Source organism: Falco punctatus (genome assembly GCF_963210335.1).
Source record: "Falco punctatus genome assembly, chromosome: 3".
Taxonomy (NCBI): Eukaryota; Metazoa; Chordata; class Aves; order Falconiformes; family Falconidae; genus Falco; species Falco punctatus.
In genome coordinates, this window is record NC_137582.1 from 114,565,399 (window position 1) to 114,588,335 (window position 22,937).

At 46.3% G+C, this 22,937-nt stretch overlaps 1 protein-coding gene across 2 annotated transcripts; it reads left to right on the forward strand.

The window, feature by feature from the left end:
- Positions 1 to 98: 98 nt before the first annotated feature.
- Positions 99 to 16,292, forward strand: TRNAU1AP (tRNA selenocysteine 1 associated protein 1). 2 transcript variants are annotated; one of them, XR_013926712.1, is made up of 10 exons: positions 99 to 334; positions 3,565 to 3,662; positions 4,464 to 4,563; positions 6,891 to 6,943; positions 7,523 to 7,654; positions 10,768 to 10,887; positions 12,319 to 12,481; positions 13,062 to 13,095; positions 14,443 to 14,609; positions 14,867 to 15,003. XR_013926712.1 is itself a non-coding variant. In XM_080379124.1 (9 exons), exons 1-9 carry the CDS (start codon positions 308 to 310, stop codon positions 15,001 to 15,003), a joined length of 864 nt encoding a protein of 287 aa, XP_080235250.1. In that variant the 5' UTR covers positions 102 to 307; the 3' UTR covers positions 15,004 to 16,292. The 2 variants fall into 2 exon arrangements, 1 of the variants encoding a protein (XP_080235250.1); XM_080379124.1 differs by lacking the exon at positions 14,443 to 14,609 and having other exon boundaries at positions 102 to 334; positions 14,867 to 16,292.
- Positions 16,293 to 22,937: the final 6,645 nt, after the last annotated feature.

The window sequence follows — 22,937 nt, forward strand, 5'->3', positions numbered from 1 at the left end:
CCCACACCCCAGCCCTCCCTCCCCTCCTCACGCCCGCCTCCATCTTGCGCACCCCCCACCCCGGCGCCGGGCCGCTGCCGCTCCTCCTGCCGGCAGGGGGCGCTGCCGCGGGCCGGGGCGCCCGTGGCGGCGGGGGCGCCGCTCTCTCCGCCCGCCGGGCGCCGCGGAGGAGGCGGCGGGGCAGCGCGGCGACGGAGCGGGCCGCGGGCTCGGCGTGAGGCGGCGCCGGCGGCGGCAGCGGCGGGGCCGAGCCGGGAGGCGAAAGTCGCGGCCCCGCTGAACCCGCCCCGGGGCCTGCGGGAGCAGCATGGCCGCCAGCCTGTGGATGGGGGACGTGAGTGTCCGGCCGGGACCCGCGCGGGGCTTTGTGAGGCGGGCAGCGGGGCGGCCTGGCAGGCGGGAGGCGGGAGGGCAGCGGCCGGGCCCGGGGCCACCGCGGGCAGGGGCGCACTGACCGTCCTGACCGACTGTCACCCTCGCACCGACTGACACCCTCACCCAGGCACCCTCGCACCGTCCGACTGACACCCTCACCCTGACTGACACCCTCACCCTGTCCGACTGACTGACACCCTCACACTGACTGACACCCTCACACCTACCAACTGACTGACTGACACCCTCACACTGACTGACACCCTCACACCTACTGACACCCTCACCCTGACACCCACTGACTGACTGACTCTCTCACCCTGACTGACACCCTCACACCCACCGACTGACACCCTCACACCAGCTGACTGCCTGATACCCTCACCCTGACTGACACCCTCACTCAGAGACCCTCATGTTGACTGACACCCTCACACCGACCCGACTGACACCCTCACTGACTGACACCCTCTCACCAACCGACTGCCTGCCTGCCTGACACCCTCACACTGACACCCTCGCACCGACCAACTAACTGGCTGACTGACACCCTCACACTGACTGACACCCACGCACCAACACCCCCGTGCACTGACACAGCCTCACAGACCCTGACACACACATTAACTCCCGAACTAACTGACACTCGCATACACGCTCTCCTGTGCACGCTGGCAGGCTCACGCAGGCTGACGCACACACTCACTCAGGCTGACACACAAGCACACAGAGACACTAACCCCAGCCTGGCGGACACATTTGTGAGCAGTTGCACACTCACAGGCACAGACACACACACCAGAGTGACTCTGGTGGCCTGCCCACAGCCATGGCCACAGACCATGGCACTCCCACCAGTGCCCCATGCCACCTGCGCTCGCTCTGGTGGGCAGCCACGCTCGTGGGCACTGACATGTTCTCAGGCTTTTGCACTCAGGCTCTATTAGGCACTTACACACTCCTTCATGTACTCACAAGCCTGTACGCTTGCATGCTTCTCGCGTTTATATGCTGATTGTAGCATGCTGCTTGTAGGTACTTACATGCTTATGGTCACACACTTTAAGGCACTTACACACTCACATGCTTGCACTCATGCTTGTGCTGCTAGGCTCACACGCTTGTGCTCACGCTTGTAGGCACTCGCATGCTTATGTGCACCTGTCCAAGAGTATCCCTCACTGCCTGCCCCACACACATGCACACCTGTGGGTACGCTGACATGCTGACACAGATTTGCACTCTCCTGCATGGACACATACTCATAAGCACTGACGCACTCTAGTATTTCCCTCATTCCTGCCTACATGTGCACCTGGCAGCACACTCACAGATGCTTCTTCACCCTAGGTTGTCTCTCGCTGCTTGCTCACATGCATGCTGTAGGCACACTCGCATGGCAGTACGCACCCCACTTGTCCCTTGTTGTCTTCCCTTCACACACACTGCAGACACCCTCATACTCATGCGCCTGTGTCCCTCACCGCTTGCTGTTATACACACACACATTCATGCACGCTGTATTGTAGTGTCTTTGCTGCCTGCCCCATGCTTGTGTACACCTGCGTATACGTACAGATATGCACATACAGTTACCTCTGTGTATCACAGTTTTCACTTTGCATGTTACTTGCACATGCATCTTTCTCCAGACCCGTTCTTACAGACTCACACCTGCATATTGTAGAGTACTGCTCGCCCTGTAGTCTTCCACAGTCTCTCACATTTGCGTGTGTACACACAACCCAGCATATCGCTGAGGATCCTGCTGGGTGCTTCCCTCACACACACACTCATGCACACCAGGTTTGCCATTGTACTGTGCATGAACACTGACACATTAGGGAGTCTTCCACTGCCTGCCACAAGCAGACTTCCTGTGAGTTTTACCCACACAAAGGGTTATCTACCACCTCTCCATCACAAGACCATCTTTTTTCAGTCACCTCTCTCACATGCAGGTTGCGGCTCATTGAGACACACACATACAGACCCAAACAGTCACCTTTTGCCTTTATGGGTCTGGCTTTCCTGTACACACACCCCACAGGATCACCCTCTGCATGGCATGTCTGTACGGCGTAGTGCTGCCTCCTGCTTTTGGCACATGTAACGGAGTCATTTCTGCTTTACACTCACACATGCAAGTGCAATATGGTCACCCACTATCAGATACTGCACGTTCTGTCATGCACACAAGTGATGGAGCCACCTGGTACCTGACAGACACACGAACATGCCTGGGGGCTGTCAGTTACCATGAGGTCATCTGTCTTACACAGGTATATATACTTACGTATATGGAGCTATATATGTTTCCCCCACACCCTGGCCCCATGTTACCTGTCGTATGCGGTGCTCCCCATCAGTATGTGTATTGCACAAAACCTTAATTACAATCAGTTCCCTCCACTTTCTGTTACGCAGAGAGGCATCCTTTTCCCTCGGTCCCTTCATCATATATTTGATCCGAATTGCAGTGCTATTTCATACTTTCCAGTCCCTTACACCATACAGACACCTGCTCTCCAGCGTGTTCACTCTCACAGTACCACTGCCCTGCACTTCACACACACTCTGACATGTACAGTGCCACCCTCTCACCTGTGACATAGACACGGTCAGTGCACCCACCTGCAGTACAAAACGCAGAGCTATGGCGGGATGTGATTAGAAGTCTCCCCTCCCAGTGCTGCCCAGCATACCTGCGTGGTTATGCGAGGTAGGCACAGCTCTGCAATCCCCTACCCCAGCTCGGTGGGGGCTGCGTTACCTGCCACATACTGCCCATTAGTCATAGCACCCTGGGCTATGCCATGCCGATAGCGCTGGCCCAGCCTCCATTTGCAAATAGAGAAGGAGCCTGCCATCTCCTTATCCCCTGCTCCATGTAGTGAACGCTCAGTTTGTTGCTGTATGTTTCTGAGTGGCTTTTGTCCTTCTGTGAAAGCTCCCTGTTCTCTGAAATTCATGCTGTCTCTTGGGTTCCACTTTGCAGACTGTTGAGCCTGGTTCATGCATGCCTGCTGGTTTTGAGTGGCATCGACCCTCTTAAATGAGTCTTCTTTTTGAAGTGTAAGGGTAAAATACTTCTCAATAATGTTTTAACTGCTTAGGGTGACATTGACACATATATTCTCCTTTTTGTAGATGCCCTGGTCTAACTTTTTTTTTTTTTTGCTTTTATAGCTGGAGCCATATATGGATGAAAACTTTGTTTCAAGAGCCTTTGCCACCATGGGAGAGCTTGTACTGAGCGTAAAAATCATTCGAAACAGGTTGACAGGGTAACTGTTTATGCTTGTTCTCAGTTTGTTCTACCAGTGCATTTGGATTGAGCCGTTTGCCCTCTGCATGGCATCGCTGTGATCCTGTCCATACTGGAGTGTTTTTTCCCTTTGAGCTTTTCACCATTGCTGGCAACAATATGGGTATATTGATGCTAGCAATGGAGAGCAGAATTTGCTGGCTCTTCAACCTCCCCATCAACAAACCAAGGTTTGGCCCTCATCCTGCAGTGCTTCAGCACTTATTCGGAGTGGCATATGTATGCTATATAGTCCCTCTGGGAATTACACCTCCTGGGCTAAAGGCTTCAGTGACTAGTCCGTGTTGTTCATTGCACTAGTGCAGCTATGTGATGATGGCAGAGGTGGGAAGTCTGACTTAGGAAGAGCAATATGAGAACCTTTTGAGTTCATTTGGAATAAAATGAGCGACTATACAGAATAAAGTCATTTCATATTCTTGTATATGTTGTAATTTGAGATTTCAATTGTTTAAACTTGGGTGGGGAAATTTATAGTCAACGAAAGTAGGAAGTAAACTTAACTGTGAGCAAAACTATTTTCCATGTGCTTATGTTGACATGACTTAATGGTAAGTAGGGGCTATCACTTCACTTGAGATCCAGGATTACTTTGCTATCTTCTTTTTGGTAGCTAATGTTTATACTTTGAAAAAGAAATTGTTCAAAGTATTGCAACTATAGCAAATTTCCTACCAGTCATCTAAAAATAGAATATTCCTCCTCAAATGTGTTTTAAATCTGAAATCTTTCTGTCTCCTCTCCTGTGTTCTGTGTTCAGAATTCCAGCAGGCTATTGCTTTGTAGAATTTGCAGATCTAGCTACTGCAGAGAAATGTTTACACAAAATCAATGGAAAACCGCTTCCTGGTGCTACACCGGTAAGTAAATGAAATCAGCCAGTTGAGAACCTAAACTGGGAAGGAATAGATAGTATTAAACCTGTATTTTGAATGATTACAGACAAATTCAATGGTTAGCAAACTGGGATTCTTCTTTTCTTCAAAGTAATGAACATAAAACTATTAATGTTCTTGCTCAGCTAATTGTTGAAAAAACCCACTAATTTCCATGTGAATGTCTGGATAAAATCAAGGCATAAAAATGTTTTGGTGTGGTTTTTTATTTCTAAGCATTTCTACTATTACCAAATTTGGATTAATAGGAAACCAGAGAAGAACAAGCAAAACATAGATTGAGTGTACCTACCGCAGTCTTCCTGTCTCTCTCCGTTTGTAGTTCCATATTAATTTGTTACAGTGTGTATGTTGTTACATATGTACAAGCTGAACTTGCAAATTCACACTGAGTTTTGAGTAACTTTGATTTGCAAGACAAACATGACTTCTAAGCCTTGCATTATTCCTGGCCTTTAGCAAACAAAAGTTATTTAAACGTATTTACAGTGCAGAAGGAGCTAGACCATTGTATAATTGCCATACATAACAAATGTCTCAGATACATAAAAGCTAGGTGGTTAGGAAGAAGAGGAGGAATAGTCATAGAGGCTAATTTTAGGATGTTGACTCGAATGTGTAGTGGATTAAAATGGGATGGCTGACACAGCTGTCCGTTGTACCCGCAGAAGTTGGCTGCAGTAGCTGGGATGACTGGTTCATAAAGCAGCTCTAGAATCACCTCAGTTACGGTGTGATATAGTAAGGTAAACTGATGCCTGTTTCAGTGTAGTTAATACCCTGAGGAGGAAATGGGGAATTTCAGGTTGAGCTATTTGGTCAGCCTTCCTGAGAGGATGGTGTTCCCCATTGAAGGGGGTAGATGAGAGGCCTAGAGGTGTCTGTTTCACCTGTCCTGTTTAACATGTAAATTGGAGCCTGTGATTAAGGGAAGCTCATCTTCCTAGGTGCCTTCTACAGTCACTAGAGAAACAAATAGAGGAGCTCTTGCAAGGACTAATATAATAATTTAAGTTTAGTTTCGGGAATACCTGTCTTTATCCATGGTTTAATTCAAAATGCAGTGTTGTATGGAGGGATAATTTACATGAACTCATAGAGAGAATTGCAGATGTCAGACAGAGATCCAGTGTAGGCAGCCTAAATCAGTGCAGTCAGCAGGCAACTGTCCAGCTCATCTCTTGCATTTAGATACTTTATCTCTTGTTTACAGAAAACTGAGTGTGGCTCGCTCTTTGATTTATTTTTGTATACCAAATCAGCCAAAGGAATAACAGAGAGCCATGGTGCTGTTGCTGTCTCTGTTTTACAGAATTAAGTGTCCCCAGTTCCCATTTGAGTGGAAGTACTTTCAGGTGTCTCATTGATTTTAAATCTAAAATATTGCAGTGAAGATTGAGATCCAAAAAAAGTTGAAAGTGCTTCAGAGTGGAATCTAAATTTTGTGTTAGCTTGTAAATGGTTCGCAGAGAGTTGTGTACCACTGTGCACCAGTGAATGCAAGCATGCAAGGAGCATGTTTATAGCCTAGAGTTAAGTGTTTGCTTTATTTTCCAATAATTATTTACGCTATCTTTGAGGGAAGAAAATACATCATAGGTACAGGAGCACAGTAGGCTCTCCACTATACTAAACAAATGTCCTGATCTCTAGATCGTGGACTCACAGTAGGCTTGCTTTCCTGGGAAACTTGTTTAAAAAATAAAATCAGGTGCAAAGTTTAGGGAGGCCTCCAGTGTCCAATGACAGGTAGTTCTTTCAAAAACACCTTAATTTTGGATCTTAGTAAATGAGCAAATCATCCAAAGCAAAGTGTTTAGCCATACTTCCAGACTCAGGGATTGATTCTATTTTCCCGTGCGGCAGATTCTGGTCTGCCAGTATTTGTGTAAATCACAAATGTCCAATGGTCTGTGTGGTCATTTCCTTTTAAGACCTTAAAATTAGAATTCCTTTAATATTTGTTGTTAGTATCTCTGTTTTGTTTTCCTTAAAGACAAAAAAATTGGATGCTATATAAGGTTCACTTGTCTCTAGCTAGCTTTGTAAACTGTTGAAGTAAAGATAGGCAAAACCACTTGGTGCAGGTTCTTTGCTGATTTTCATTATTACAACTGTACTGACATCAAGTAAAATGTTGTCCTTGATATCTTAGCTGGCTGGCCTGACAGCATTGAACATCTGTCAACATTAAGAAAGTTGTGTAAAATCAGCTTATTGTATTTTTTCCTAATTGTTTGGATTCATATGAGAATATTTGAATGTATGGATTCATTTTTGCCTTGTTTCAGGCAAAGCGATTTAAATTGAATTATGCAACATATGGAAAACAGCCCGATAACAGGTAAATGCTCAATATTTAATATTAGATTTGCCTGCTTAATGTCTCTTTATCAGTTGCCTTTCAAAGAGTATTCAAAATCTGTAAACCCACAAGCACATCACTGCCAGTCTTTAGCAGAAGCAGGATAACATAAACTGCCTGTCAGTTGTATGCTTTGCCTTTGGTGTAGCACAGCAGATTTGTCAGGAGTCTCTTTTCAGGTATTTAAATTTTGTAGCATCAAAGTTATCTAATTTCTTTATTATAATTTAAGATCAATATATGGGAAATAGAAAATCTATAAATGAGACATCAATGTTTTCTTGCCATGTTAGAAATCCAGAGATACCCTGTGAGAACTAAGCAATTAAATTATCTATATTTAATAAAAAGCAGTATTGAGTAGATTGGTTGTGCTGGTTGAATTAACTTGAAAAAGCTGTGTCAATAAAAATTAAGCAACTTAACTGGCAACATGTTAAAGTGTCCATTAAATGGTCTTTTAATGTCACTTTTCTCTGAAGTCAAATGTTAGCTGTCACTCAGTATGCCTTTTTTTTGTATGATTGTGCTTAAGATATTTTATTTTGATTTCTTTAGTCCAGAATATTCACTTTTTGTGGGAGACCTGACTCCTGATGTGGATGATGGCATGTTATATGAATTTTTTGTTAAAGTCTATCCATCGTGTAGAGGTGGAAAAGTTGTTTTGGACCAGGCAGGGGTATCCAAGTAAGTAATCTTCTTTATTTGTTCTTTTCTTTCACTTTACATGCAGCAACAAGAAAGATACAATGCGGCAAGGGGAAAAATTAATAGTTCCATCAGCTTAGATTTTAGTAATCTTAAAATACAATGCCTTGGACATTCAGTCTACAGTAGGCTTTGATAGTCTCCACAGTGTATTGTCACTCCTCTGTCAGTTTGATGCCCTTCGTGTGTTGGCAGTACATTATTGCATTTCTGAAAATGCTGAAAAATGCCCAAGTAATCTTGAAACACTGTCTTCTGGACTTTCAAATGGAATTGCACTCTTTCAGTCTTTAGGTTATTGAGTGTGTATTCCTGTGAAACCTTTAAAGGTTTTTGTTTTGAATAGGGTAGGGCAAACAACGCTATGATTCATTGTCAGGTACTTAGTAGCCACCTTGTTTATCTTTACTGGAAACGTCTTGCCAAAAACAGATGTCAAAAAGTCAGATTTCTTAACGTTATTAAAACATTTTCTAAATAGCAGAAAATGAAACTATTTTCCTAGAAGAGGGACCAGTTGGTGAGCATTCTGGTTTTCAGAACAGAACACGACTTCAATGAAACACAATATTCTGGTGTAATACCTATAAGAATGTTTTGACAAGACTTAGAACATGGCTATAGCTCTCCCTTCTTTCTCACATAAGGTTTCTCAGTCTTAGACAAGTTGGTCTGAAGGAACTTCTGGAGGTCTCTGGTCCAACTTCCAACTCTGAGCAGGACTGTTGCCAATGCTAGATCAGGTCAGCCATGAATTGTGTAGCCTGGAAAACCTCACAGGATGGAGATAGTACAGCCTGTCTGGGCAGCCTGTCCTGAAGCTGCACTACGCCCCTAGTAATGAAGTTCTTCGTGTGCAACCTGAACCTCTTGTAGAGCTGCTCACTCTCTGACTTAAGTGCTCGTGCTGTTACTGCCACCTCACCTGAGACTCACACTGCCAGGGTGGGCTCCTGATGCCATCTCCTCCTCAGAGGTGTAAACTCAGCAGTTCTTGTTTTGCTGCACCTGCTTCCATCTCTGCCTGTAAAACAGGTGTCGAGTGATGCCTGTTGGGCCATTAGTTGGGCTTTGGGAACTGCTTGTAAGTGCAGACCTCAGGGAAAGAGAATCTGTGGTAGCTTTGGAAGTGGGGAAGGAGCAGGGACTTCAAAGTCCTATTGCTGGGAAGAGCACAGCTGTCTCCCCTAGCAGTGCCAGTGTGTTGCTGCCATGGGCTTTGTTGTGACTTGTGCTGTTACTCAAGGCTGAGGCAACTGCAGGTGTTGGTGTGATGTGAGAGAGGAACTCAGGGCCTGTGGACGTGCCTAGTGAAGCCCTGGCCCTTCCAGCCAGAGCTGCTAGATCAAGAAGGCCGCCTCCCAGCACCTCTTGTCTAGGCAAGACAGGAACTTGGAGCCTGATGCTGTAGTGCTGTGCCTGCTTCTTTGCTTTCTGCTGAGGGTGCAGGCTGGGGGGCGTCTCTTGACTGCAAGGACAGGACAGAATGTCTGCCAGGGAGGTCCTGGCCACAAAGAAATGATTTCTTGGTGGGTTTTATTCTGTAATAAAATCTGGTTTAGCCGTTGGTGTGGAAAAAATTTAAGTGGAAAATTTGGAGGAATCACTGTCTCCCTTGTGCACCCAGCATCTATTCCTGTCCACACCATCCAACTCTTTATCACTCCGTTTCTGTTTTGGAGCTGCCAGTCTTCCTGGTTTCATTTGCACACTTCTGGTCCCATCTGAAAGGCTGCAGGAGTCTTTAGCAGCTTAGAAACTTACACGCTTTTGTGTGTGAACACCTAAAACTGACTTAAACTAACTTAAAAGTTGACTTGCACCGGTTTAATTTGCCACAGTCCTTTTGCAGAGGGCAAGTTAAATAGAATGTGTACCCATGCAGAGTCTGGCTCTTGCTTAATTGTCCAGTTGGTTTGTGTGTGAGGAGTACATGTACATACATGCATACATGTATAAAAATAGGTATTTGGACTTGTGTGTATAGTTTGCTATGCAAGATACAGCATTTTATGGGGCACAGACTGCTCTGCAATAACTTCCAGTGTGGACCCACTGTGAGTACTAGGTGATGCCGCTTTCAAAATACTGTGTTACATGGTGTTTAAGAGTTCCCACAGAACAGATAATATGCTGTAAATTTACACCCTTGCTTACAGCTCGTTCTTTTCCCCAGGTAGACAAGCCCTTTCCCTCCCAAACTCCTTCCTTCGCCTAGATGGATTCCTCTTTCCCTCCCACACCTAAGTCTTTGATCTTTCTGCTGTGTGAGGTGGCCCATCCCATCTTGGGATCCTGGCACTGCCCTCTTGGATGCTGTTGCATTGCTTCTGACTCACTACAGCATCAGAATCCCACGCCAAGGACCTTTGGGTTTGGAGGGGAATTAATGTTTTTGGTCTGGCTGCCGTACAGTACTGCTAGCACCACAGTGCAGGATTGCTGCAGTCGAGGGGTTGCTGGCTGTGTGCTGTCAGAGCAAGCTTTAGCAACTTGATGTTAAGAGCTCCTTTTCAGGTCCACTTTTGGGAATGCTGATGGGGCCGTGCCATTGTTAGGAGTAACAGAAAGCCTCTTTGAATATTCTCCTGTTGAAAAAGGGACTTGATTGGAAAGTGTATCTCAATCAATCCTACAGAAAAGCAATGGCTTTTTTTCCTTCACAGTGGGGCAGTTTTAAATATAAACATGCCTATGTCTTGTCAATCCTGTGCTGACTTGCAACTGTTTAGATTATCTGTATCCTCCCGGTATAGATTTGAAGCTTTACTACTGTTTGTTCATGCATTTTGACGTGTCTTGTGTTAGTTCACTTCCAGTTCTTCAGAATCCACCGGCACAAAGAATTACTTTAATTTCATAAAGCCCTTGAAAGTACTACCAAAGCTTAGACATACAGTTTCAAGCATTTTGCAAAAGCAACGGGAAGGCAGAATCATTTAATCCCTACTAAAAGCAGGGACAGCCCTAGCAAAAGTGTTTCATCTGCTGTGTTTTTCAAAAACAATTCTGACTTAACTGTAAATGTTTTTTTGAAAAGTGGCGTGGCTCTTTTGGTTATGTTTGATATGAGTTATTCTGTGTCTCTGCAGAGGTTACGGGTTCGTGAAATTCACGGATGAACTGGAACAGAAAAGAGCGCTGACAGAGTGTCAAGGAGCTGTGGGGTTGGGCTCTAAACCTGTACGCTTGAGTGTGGCTATACCAAAAGCGTGAGTATAAGAGCAGCCGAACATTTATGTAACAGCACTGTGATGTAAATCCCATGTACTTTTAAATGTCTTTTAGTGGTTTGGGTACATTTCTTGGATGTTTCCATCACAAAGTGAATACCCACAAATATACTAAAGTAGCTAGAGTATCAGAATGTACAGAAATTCAAAAAAATTACAATATTAGATCAAGACTAAGAATTTTACATTGTTTTTAACTGTATATACATTATTAAATACACACACATGTACACACACTGTATTTAAATATGATTATTTTTAAAGTATATATTCCTTTGCATTAAATTGAAATAGTCTAAATCTGCTTATTGATTTCTGGATAGCAAAGCTCAATTACCTTGCTAATTCTATTATAATGTCTACTAAATATAAGTCTTTTGGGGCAGGGATTAACTTTTTTTTCTGTGTTTGTTCAGAACCTGATACAATGAGATCCTGGTCTGACTTGGGGCTCGTAGCACTAGGGTAATACGAATAATAGTAATTGCTCCCTATTTGAATAATATTTAGATTTTCAGTGACCTCAGAAGTCTTGGGGGGATAAGGAAGAGAAAAGCAGAAAAAGGGGTGTATTGTGGTGAGAAGATTGTTTCCCTCTTCCTACTTCTCACTGATTTCATCATTAGACATAGCTTTATGTGTGACATTTTCATTTTCAAACAATATTTGTCATCTCATTATTTCAGATCTTGATAATCAGGTGGGACTCCTAGTTCCTTGGGAATGCTGCCACTTGGGAATTTTAGTCAGCTCACAGGCTATTTAAGTTTATGGTTTTTTAATTACTTGTAGTCCTTTTTACTTCTTGAGCTTTTCCAACTATGTGCATTGAAGACCACCCAATTCAATGAAAATGAGAACAATGAGTCATTGCTTAGGCTTCTCTGTGATAGTGGCAGAAGGGAGAGGTTTTTGTTCATTCTTACTAAAGAAAACACCAGTTATTTTGCAAGACTCTAAGTCTTTAACTCTTCATGTAAAGCAAGACTCAGTACCTTGTCTCAGGAGGCTAAAGAGTACTTACCTTCATCCAGAAGGAAAAAAGGACCCAAGAATCTGGATCATGGTTCAGGATTGTTCTAAACTGAGGCTCATAGTCCTGAACTCTTCTCTTCCCAAAGCCAGAAAGTGATACTAAATTAACTCCTAGAAAATGAAAGCAGTGTTTGTTAATGAAGATGAGTATGAATACAGGAAAGGGCATTAAATTTAAACCACTTCTTTCTTTCTGCAAATGTATGCAAATGATAAATACTGCTGCAGTAAATAGCAAATACATTTTAAAGACTGAAATTTGCATGTTAGACTAAGCCTTGTCTATCTACCATGTTGTATCTTAAGCTATTTCAGTGCTTTTTTTCATAATTGTTCTGCATTATTTGCAACTTATTCCTGCTTTATTTTTTTAAGTAATCGTGTGAAACCAATGGAGTACAATCAGATGTACAACTATAATTATAACCAATATTACCAACAATATCACAACTACTATGCCCAGTGGGGCTATGACCAGAACACAGGCAGTTACAGCTACAGCTACCCCCAGTATGGATACACGCAGAGCACAATGCAGGTAGGACAGCACGATGTACTCACTCTTCAGTGATCTGTTAGCACAGAAACACGATATAGCTTACAGAACAGTGATGGGCACATTTTATCTTCAAGCTCTGGGGTCTTAATACAGCTACTTGATGAGGAAGCAAAACTGTTTAGCGGACCCTGGCACATACTGTTGCCTTATGTGGGGATATTGCCGGGACTGGAGGGGTGAAAAGGTCTGGAGGACACAAGGGGTCTCTTAAGATAGTTGTCATAGCAGAAGGGTTCTCCTGATAAGGGCAGTTGGACAGGCAGTGGAAAGACTGCCTGCTGGGATCCTTCATAAGCCTTGTTTTGGAGAATAGAAGACATCAGGACAGCCACCCAGCTTCACCACAGGAATTTCAAGAAATGCTGCCTCTGTTAGAAGTTTAGTGTGGGATCTCCCCCATGGAGTCTGTTGGGAGTGGAACACAGGGCTTGTGTGTGAAGAATTCTGTTGTAATCAGTCAGATACAAAAGTCAGTATATGACAGCAGTAATCAACAAGTGATGTTCGTAAAAGGAAAGATAAATATCTGCTCACCTAAGGGTTTTGTTTTCCCTTGCAGACATATGAAGAAGTTGGTGAGGATGCATTGGAAGGTACGTTTCTTGAATTCTAATCTAAGTTGTCTGTCTGTTCTGCGCTGATTAGAGATATTCTTTCTCAAATTGACCCTTAATTTCCATGTATAGTATACCTTTATCTTTGAGTAAATCTGAGGTCTGAGAAAATTTGTGGGTCACTATCACATCACCTAGCACAATTGCATCCTTATTGTGCAGTTGGTGTCCCTAGTCTGAACCTTGTGAGGACTGAAACTAATTGACTTCACTAGCATTGAGATTTTAATCTTCTATAGTGTACAAAACTTTTATCCTTTTTTTTAGTACTTTTTTGGTGTACCACAAAACCAATGTGGATATTCTGTTTTTCTGTAAAATCTTGGAATTTGGAGCCCAGGATATTTCACTGTGCTTTTAGTTTAAAAAAATAAATAATATGTTAGCACACTGATACAATATTTGCTTTAGCAGCCATTGCTTGAAATGAACTGCTAAACCATATTGAGGTTTTAGATATACATACAAGCAGTTTTCATTTATTACTGCAAGAAAAATTAATTTTGTCCTAGCAGTTCCAAATTTCTGTCTGGAGTGGAATATGCACTATGCAGTGTATCTTGTCCTTCTCTTTAAAAAAAAAAAACTCACATCATCAAAAATTTTAAAATTAAAATGGTAACAGCAGAAAGCAGCTGGATTCTTTACAGGATCTGTAGGTATCAGTAATGATGTCAGTGAGAAAACCCTTAATGGCTTTTAAAAGCATTACAGGAGAGCTTTTCTTCATCTGAAACTACCAGACCCGTACTATACTTAGAGTATCTCTGGGGTGTCTTTTTCTCATTGATTAAATTAATATGTTGGAATTTATAGGAAACTGAAATAACTTATTGCCAGTGTGTCATTCCTTTTTCTTAATTCTGTTCTCCTATGATGTGTTACAGCATGATAAAGCTAAAACCGGACATGTTTACAAGCATTTTATTCCTGATGTGTTTTGTAGTTTTTCCATTCAGTCAGCTAATTGCTTTGCACTCCAATAGCTGCTTACTAACTAACCTATGTGATCGTGCTACTCTGATAACCTGCGCTATTAAATTGTGGGTGGTGTTAGTTGAGCTTTACATCCTACAAGTGGTTTGGGGAATACGATGAGTCAATTATTGTGAAATGTTAAGCGTGCGTTGGTAGCAGCAGAATTGTACCCGCTGGGTTGCTATCCAGCTCCAAACTGCTTTACAAACATTTCTTTCAACTGTAAAGTAGGGGACATGTTCATACGTAATTCACTGGGTGTTGCTGGCACTTCTTTGGTTACTAACTGTGAAATGCTTTGAGATGTTCGAGGCTTTGGCAGACGAGCTCTGGTGACTCTTGTTGCAGCAGCGTAAGACGCTACCGTCCTCAGCCATCCACTCTGACCCTGTAGTGGAGGGAGCAGAACGGAACGTGTGCCTGCGCCTCCGCTCCTCCACTTTGCAGTCCGGTGCCTTAGTGCCAACCCACCTTCTTTGGCAGTTTAAGTGGCTACACTGGGCTGCGAGGTGCAGGTATGCGTTCTCTCTGTTGACTCTACTATGGGGGCAATCACCACTGGAAAGAGGGACGTATTTGGATGTAGTTATTTCTTATCCCATTGCAGAAAGATTTAGCAGGGCTGATCTAGTCAGGTTCATGATTGGGCAAGTGCTGGGAATGTTTTGTGACCTCCCCCATTTGTTTTAATAGAACTAACATGTTTACAGGGTGTGGGTTTTTTCCCAAAACATTTGGTATGTGACCTGTTTCTCTGTCTTTCCTCCTTTAGATCCAACGCCTCAGTTAGACGTCCATGAAGCAAATAAACAGTTTATGGAACAGAGTGAAGAGCTCTATGATGCCTTGATGGACTGTCATTGGCAGCCTTTGGACACTGTCTCGTCAGAGATTCCAGCCGTGTTATAGCCTCGTTGCTGAGGTGCTGTGTCTGTGTGACAAGCCCGCCAGTGCGCTCCGGACTGTTACGCTGCACCTGGATCCTGCAGTAGTGAGGGGTGGCCCTTTCTGCACCCTGGTCTGTTACTCGAAGTACAGGAGGACTGTGGCCTTCCCTGTACAGAATGAGTATCGTAGGAGCATCATGGTAACTTTTATTCATGGTGAAAGTTAGAACTGCAGCAGTTTATTCCTTTTGTCTTGAAATGAACTCTTAATACTTATTGGGAATTGTAATTTATAAACTTTCAACGAGATGGCACAGGGGAAAGACTCTACTCCAACGTACAATAAAACAGTTGGTCTTTTAAGTAAAATTACCCTTTGCATTTTGGTTCCTGCCCATCTTTCTGTTTTGCTGCCCATTTAACTGTCTTCAGTCATTTGATCCAACTCTCATGAATGTGGTTTTTTTAAAAAGTCATTGTTGAATACACAAAAATGTCTCAAAAGCTTTCTAGTGACTGCTTAAGGTTGCTGTAACTTGAGTACAGGGAAGAACCGTGTAGATGAAAGCTTAAGTTCTGTTTAACCTGAGCTGTGATCTTGAGCTAGCAATTTTATAGCTCGGTGTTCTTAAGCAATCTACCTGAACAGCATTTTGGACAGTAAAGACAGAAAGGAGCATTACAAAACTGCTACAGACTGATGCCTTCTACCTGATCTCTCGCACATTTGGCTTGCTTTTCCACCTGTGTACGAGGAAATAATTCCCCATCAGTCAAGCAGTTTGAAATACTTTTACCAGCAACCTTGTTTAAATGTTATTTTGTGTATCATGCCTTTTTTCGTTGCGGACACACCTTGATGGTCTCATTAAGATGTTGATATTTCATAGTGTCTTCCACTGTCCTGTCAGAGTGAATACGGTGAAACTGAAGATCTTGCAGCAAAAACGGGTCAGAGCAATCTAATTGATATATTGTGCAACAAATTGTTGCTAACGTGGAAAGCAGTTTTCTACTGGATGTTGTATAAGCTGGATGGACAAGCAATATATTTAAGCTAATATTATGTTGCATTAGAGGTGAAAGCGAAAATAATAGCACTTATGTACATGTTATAAGCCCTTTTCAGGCTTTTGTGCCTTAAACTCTTTGAGAAATAGAAACAGATAAACTACCTGTAATAAATGTCTATCCAAGAAATAGTTTGGTAACTGAAATTGCTACTGCAAAGCATTTAGTTGCCTCCCTGCCCATGTTGATGCAGAGATTTGCCACAAAATTTAAATACTTTCATAAAACCTACTTCTACTACACCTTTGTTTGTGTCCATAATTATGATATACTTGTCAGTCTGTGGTCTTTTTTTCAACTGCAATGGTAAACGCACTGCGAATGTGTGGGGAATGGTGACATATACTGGAGTTAGCATGTTTCTGAACAAGTGCAACTAGAGGACTACTGGACCCCTGCATTCTCATTTGCTGTGAATTTTTTCCTCCTGCTGCGCATCTGACTGGGCTGTGGGCTGCTAACAGTTCCCTAACCTTCAGTTACTCTGAATTTAAGGCAGTGAGTGTTCCCTGTGTGTGCTGGTCATGTTTCAGAGGCAGCAGAGAAGTGGAAGAGAGCAGAGTTCTTTTTTTCTACTGATGTAGCCAGCCAGCTCAGATGATGCCCCTCTCCTTGAAAAGTGCCTGTTCAATAGACTGGTGTTTCAGAGGTGACATAAAGAATAGGGGAAGGGGAAGGGGGTATGTTCTGCTGTTAAACACTTTCTAGATCATTCTGTTACTGTACTGCAACAGTGGTGCCCTGTGTGCCCTTCGTTCTTCCCTGTTGGACCTGCCTTCCCTATCCCCCCAAATTTTTTTATAGTGCTAATTTACTACGAGAGGTGACCTGAAGCCACATTAACTTTTTCGCTATAATTTACGCTGCTATGCTAAGGCTGGCCAGCATCACTGTCCTGTGTAATATTTCCTGCCGCATGGATCAGCCGTATCCAAGTCTTGTCTCTAAAGGACAGTGGAGCAGGTATCACAGAGCAGCACCCCACACTGACAGCAGCCGTGTGGCAAAAGCATTTTGCTCTCTGGTTTTGTTTTTGTGGTGGAAAGAAAATTGATAATGATCAGCCCGATCCATCGTAACCCCCTAGTTTCTAGGAGAGTGGTGTGTACACAGACCCATGGGCCCTTATGTGAGAACAATTTGGGAGCGCAGAGGCCAGCAAAGACTGCTTGCTGAAGCCTGTTTACTGGTGCTGCGGAGCTTAAAATAGCTCACGCGTTTCCTTTTAGGAGAGAGGTTGACATGACGCTTTGGGCCATGTTCCCGTGATGTGTGAGCCAGCCTTTTGGGGTTGTTTGTGAGAATCCCAGCCAGTGTTCTGTTGAGCTGTTAATCTCTCCGCACTTTTTTCTGTGTATCACTTATTTCTTCATCTTAATGTTCATTTTCAGCTCCCGGCCTTTATTGCAGCATCTGAAGCACAGAGAGACTTTCGTATGGAGCTACAAAACAGCCGGTCACCTGGATCTTGTAGGGTTTGTGTTTTGGAATCCAAGTTAAACAGAGTGTGGGATTTTGTTTGTCATGGATGGCTACAGGAAAAGCCCTGATTAATTACCACTTAGTGTAACACAAGATGAAAGACAAGGACTCCATGTAGTAAGGTAAATTCTGCTTTTATCTTTATGTGCTAAAAGCAAGAAATCCAAGGCAGATGATATCACCGCTCACTGGGATTATGTAATTCTTGAAAATCTGCAACTGAGGTTATGAAGTATTCCGCCTTTCAGCACGCAACGTTTACTAGTAATTACAAAAATGACTCAAACATTCTTACTACGTTGCTTGATGAAGATGCGATGATCCAACTTAGATTACTCTAAGTTGCAGGGACTCCGGGATTACCATTTGAGTTACACAGACTGAAAAATGTTTAGCCAACTGCAAAGCTGGAAAGACGTGGGCGTTACTCCTGTTGGGCATGAAGTGGTGATTTCCAAAGCATAAGCTGCAAAGCTGGGGGGTGGCCTGTTGCCATTAACATCTGTTTAATTAAAAGCTTGACAGTAAGCATTGGGGGTGGCCTGTGAGAGATTCTGACTGGCTTCCAATGGGATGAGGAGCCTGAAACCATTTATTTAGCAAATGTGGGTCAGTACCAGCGCAGCCCCATGTGTGGGTGGAGGAATCTGACGGGGGCCGGCGATGATGTTTTCTCTGTGTGTCTGACTAGGGAAAATTCCTATTACTTGGACCAGTTTCAGGAGGCAGGTTCACATCCCGCACACCAAGGAGTACCAAACACCCTTAGGTATTTCTCTGAATCCCTTTTAAGGAACGGAGATGTTTGCCTCTGTTGTGTACTCAGTTTCTTATTACTGGTTTGCTAATCCCCAGCTTCTGCTAAACAAGATCTGAGAGGAATTTTTACCTTCCAACCTCGCTATCTCCCAGTGTATCTTGTAAAGCATACCGGATACACCAGTTTCTGGATTTAACTTGGGATTTGCTTAGACATGAAATTAACTCAGTGGCAGGATAGGGTATGAATTTTAAATGCAGTATACTGCTACTTTTGGAAAAAGAAAATGGTTTTACCGAGTGCAGTCAGTTTTGTGAGAAGGTTTTGGGGTGCTGCTTGGCACACGCTCCATTTTTCTCAGATGATATCATGCTGCTTCTGCTGTAAAATTTCCAGGGCCAAAGGAATGGTAGATAAGGTGGTTGAGGCAATACAGATTGAGCTGTATGTGGATCCCATGCACAGGATCCTGAGGAACCAACCGCAGGCACAGCAACCCACCTGGATCACTAATTCATACTTGCTTTTCCTCTGAGTTTTCCACAGAGCACATCCCTGTGGGTTGTCTGCTCCCACCTCTCTGGTGGTCGGAATTGCAGCCTCTTCCAGCGTTTGCTCAGCATCCTGCGCTGCGGAAGGGGCTGATGGGAAGCTCCCAGCCATAGCGGCAGGTTTGATCAGGGCTTCGCTGACCACAGACGTACAGTGGGATTTTCTCTGCTCTTCCCTGGATCTCCGTTCATCTTCTGGTGGGCTGAGGTCTGCTGACCATCCGTTGCTTTTCAGTGGAGCATTTTGGCTATTCTTCCAGTTTAGCATTTGGAAGATTCTCTTCCCAAACGCTTGATTTTTACCAAGGTTTGAATTTTGGGGGAGGGTTTGTTTGGGTGGGGGGTTTTTTGCTGCAGAGAGCTCCCAGTTTCTGGCCTGCCCTAAGATTTGATAGGGAGATTTCTAGGTTCACTTTGCACAAGTTGCTGTGCCAAGGAGAATCTGGGCTGCCCAGGGAATGCCTCGTGACTTGGCAGAGCAGCTGCGAGATCCAAGCAGGAGGTGGAGGACGGAACCAGCTGCTTGTAACCTGTCCCCACCGGCTTGCGGAGAGCTGTCTTCAGAAGAGCTTGGCCATGCAGGGTTTGGGGCTCATTTCCAGAGCTCTGCTTTAAATGGGTGCTGGACTCATTTTATTGGTAATCCGGCATGTTTGTGGTGGGGTGACCAGCTTGAAAGGCTGATTGCCGAGCTCTGTAAATTTTTTCATCTGTGCATTTTGCTCAGAAGAGATTAAAACTAACTATTGTTCTCCCTCGTCCTTTTTGCTCTTTCTTCAGGGCTCAGGGGTAGGACGCAGTCTTGGGCTTTTCAGCCTGGTTTCTCAGGGTGGCTGTGGCTTCAGCATCAGTTGCCTGCAGGCATGTCAGCAGCCCCTTCCACCCAGCCGGCAGGTGCTCTCCTTTCAAATCCTTTCCGCCGATTATGGATCACAAGCCAGGAGCCAGGCAGAGGTGCTGTTTTGGCAGGTAAGACTTTTGTTTCCAAGAAACTTTCCTTCCATTCCCCGAGGGTGGGGTGTTCCGTTCCCCCCCCCCCCCCCCCCCGCCTTCCAAAACAGAGGAAGGAGTGGGAAAAAGGTGGCTGCTGCCTTCACCTGTTGTAAGAGCAACCCCTGACACACACCTGGCGGGGAGGAGGAGAGGGAAATTCTTTGTGCTGCACAGACCAGAGATTCTTTTTTTTTTTTTTTTTTTTTGGGGGGGGGGGCGGTGCGCAGCCCAGCTCCAGAGCAAATCATGGTCTTGTGGCTTGGGGGTGGGATTTCCCCACCCTCCCTGCTGCTGTCGGATGAGGGGGGAGCGATTATCCTTTGGGGAGGGGGATGGGATGGGATGGGATGGGATGGGATGGGATGGGATGGGATGGGATGGGATGGGATGGCATGGGATGGGATGGGATGGGATGGGATGGGATGGGATGGGATGGGATGGGATGGGATGGGATGGGATGGGATGGCACGGGATGGGATGGGATGGGATGGGATGACACGGGATGGGATGGGATGGCACGGGATGGGATGGGATGGGATGGCACGGGATGGGACAGGATGGGATGGCACAGGATGGCACGGGATGGGATGGCACAGGATGGGATGGCATGGGGTGGGATGGCATGTCATGGCACGAGCTGTGATGGCACAGGGCGGGATGGCATGGCGCATTGGGCGCGGCGCGGGGGGCGCGGGGGCGGCAGGTGGCGCGAACCACAGCTCCCAGAAGGCTCTGCGGGAGGGCCCGGCCCCAGCAGCCAATCGGCGCCCGCGCTGCCGCCCTATAAAGCGCCGCCGCGGGGTTCCGGCCGCCTCTCACTGCGATGGCGGCCGCGGGGCTTCAGGGACGGGGAGTGTGGGACCCATCCGCCGCCATCCGCCCTCCCCGGGGCTTTCTCGTCGCACTGCTCCCCCCCCCGCATCGGCATCCTGCGTCGCCCGCTCGCGGGCCGCCCCGGCGGGCGGCGCTCCGATGTGCCGGGAAGTGCCTTGCTCCCTCCGCCGGGCCGGGCCCGCCGCGGGTGAGCCTCGGAGGGCGGCTGCTGGGCGGGGGGGCGGGGCGCGGGCCTGGCCGGCCCTGTCGAAGCTGCGTCTGTCTCGGCGCTGTGGCAGATGCAGTCAAAAAGGAGCCGAGAGCGAGGAGTTTTTCCTTGACGGTCGCCGCTCAGTTTGATTCTCCGTAACTGTCCGGCAACATTGCAGGAAACTACACGGCCTTGGACGGGGGGCTGGGGCCGGGGGAGGGCAGCTGCGCCAGTAGCTGCTGCTGGGGTCCGAGCCGGTGCTTGCGGAGGTGGGAGGGGGCGGGTGTCGTGGCGGTTGGGTTGGTGTGAGATGCTTTTTTTGTCACCCAAAGCTCAAGGCTGTGTTCGCCCCGCAGCACCTTGGCACGGCGGTGAGCCCGGTGCGGGGGACGGCTGATGGCGGCCTCGGCTTGGGAGCACGGGGAAGGTGAGATGTGTGAGCCGGGCTCTGGTGTCTCCCGCACGCTGGGAGCTGGGTTGGCTGCACAGCCTCCCTCGGCCGGAGCCCGAGCAGCAGCTCTTGGCCCTTGGCTAGCAGGCACTGCCAGCACGGAGCCCGGCCCAGGCGCCCTGGGCCCTCTGCTGGCTGGTGCTGGGCGTTGGGCCCCGCAGCCAAGGCTCACCCTCTGGCAGGGCCTGTTACAGGTACCGCTGCAGTCATTAAAAACTGCCAACTCCCCTTAATTCTTGCTGTCGAGATCATGTGTGGGTGGGTTATGGGGTCTCTCCACTGTCGCTGGGCCTGGCTAGTGGCAGAACTGGGAATCCAGGCTGATCCAAAGCCAGCAGACAGTTGGCTGCTCGCTCCGTCTGCTGCCCGCAGCTGTAACAGGCATTGCCAGGTGAGCTCGGCGGTGACCGCGTGTTGATCCAAGAGCTGTGGCTCCCTGCAGTAGCTACAGGTCTCCAACAACATGCAAGAGCAACGGGAAGGTCTTTGACTGCTGGGCCTCTTTTGCCTGCTGCTGTCACTCGCCCTTCCTATACATTTTCAGGAATTTTAGGGCGGGTGTGTCAGTGATGGGTACTTCTGGGTCTGCAGCCTGCTGCTGATGTTGGGGGGGGTCTTGCAATGTCTTCCAGGGTTGCTTGGTGTTTCAGAGCTTGCTCAGCTGATGCCCTGCCTGCCGGATAGACCCGAGGTAAGAATGTAGCATTTTTGGCAGAGCTCTGTAGCCTGGCCCTCCAGATCCCTTTCCCATCAGATCTGAATACCGATCTTGTGGTCAAAAAAGGAGGAAAACTAACATTCAGACTGGTCTCAGCCTCTTTGCTGGTACAGCCCTGCTCTGAGAGGGGCCGGTTGGAAGACAGTCTATGCTGGCCTTGTTCTTTGGGGAGGGCTGGGGTGCGAGTGGAACCTCCCCTCCCAGCAAGAGAACAGGTAAATGTTGGGCACAGAGAGCAGAGGTGCCATGAAGATTTGCAGGCTGGGGTTTACTTTAGCTGAATCTGACACACCGATTCCTGGCGTGCAGACACTTACCTGTGGCTCTTTTTTTCAGGAATTATTCCCTTGCTGGAAAAAAGCCAAGAACTTAAGAGTCCCAGTTGCCCGTGGAAGGATTTGGTTTGCTCTCCTTAGGGCCCGAGTCGTGGGGGAGGCCGTGACACAGAGCCCATGAGCACCCTTTGTGGATAATTGCCAAGCATTCAGTCTTTTGAGTTGGGGTCTCCAGTCCTGGAGGACAAAGGACAGTTTGGGCTTACTGTGCCTGTGCTGGAAGTGGCCGGTCCTATCATCTAGCCTGTGCAGGGCTTTGCAGGTGGGAACGATTGACTTCATTAGCAAATTTTTTTAATCAGGCAGCGTATTTGCAGGGCAGAGTGGTGGTGAGATCAGGTGCACCACACCAGCCCTCTTGAAGTGAGTGCAGCCTGGTCCGTGATGACTCCTTTCTTTGGAGACTGTTGGATGAATCCTGCGGATATGGGGCTGAGGCCAGGCCTGAACTAGCCAAAATCTCAGCATGGCACGGGAAGAGGCGGTGGGAGGGAATTCCCTTAACATGCGTGAAAGCTGGAGTAATGCAGAGTCAAAGTGCTCTTCATTCAGGCTGGATTTATTTTTTTTT

What these genes read in the sequence shown, in the direction of transcription:
- TRNAU1AP (XM_080379124.1), top strand. Translation starts at nt 308, where the DNA reads ATGGCCGCCAGCCTGTGGATGGGGGAC. An exon ending in ATTCGAAACAGGTTGACAGG is followed by an intron (nt 3,663 to 4,463) that starts GTAACTGTTTAT and finishes TTCTGTGTTCAG; the next exon opens with AATTCCAGCAGGCTATTGCT. An exon ending in GGAAAACAGCCCGATAACAG is followed by an intron (nt 6,944 to 7,522) that starts GTAAATGCTCAA and finishes TGATTTCTTTAG; the next exon opens with TCCAGAATATTCACTTTTTG.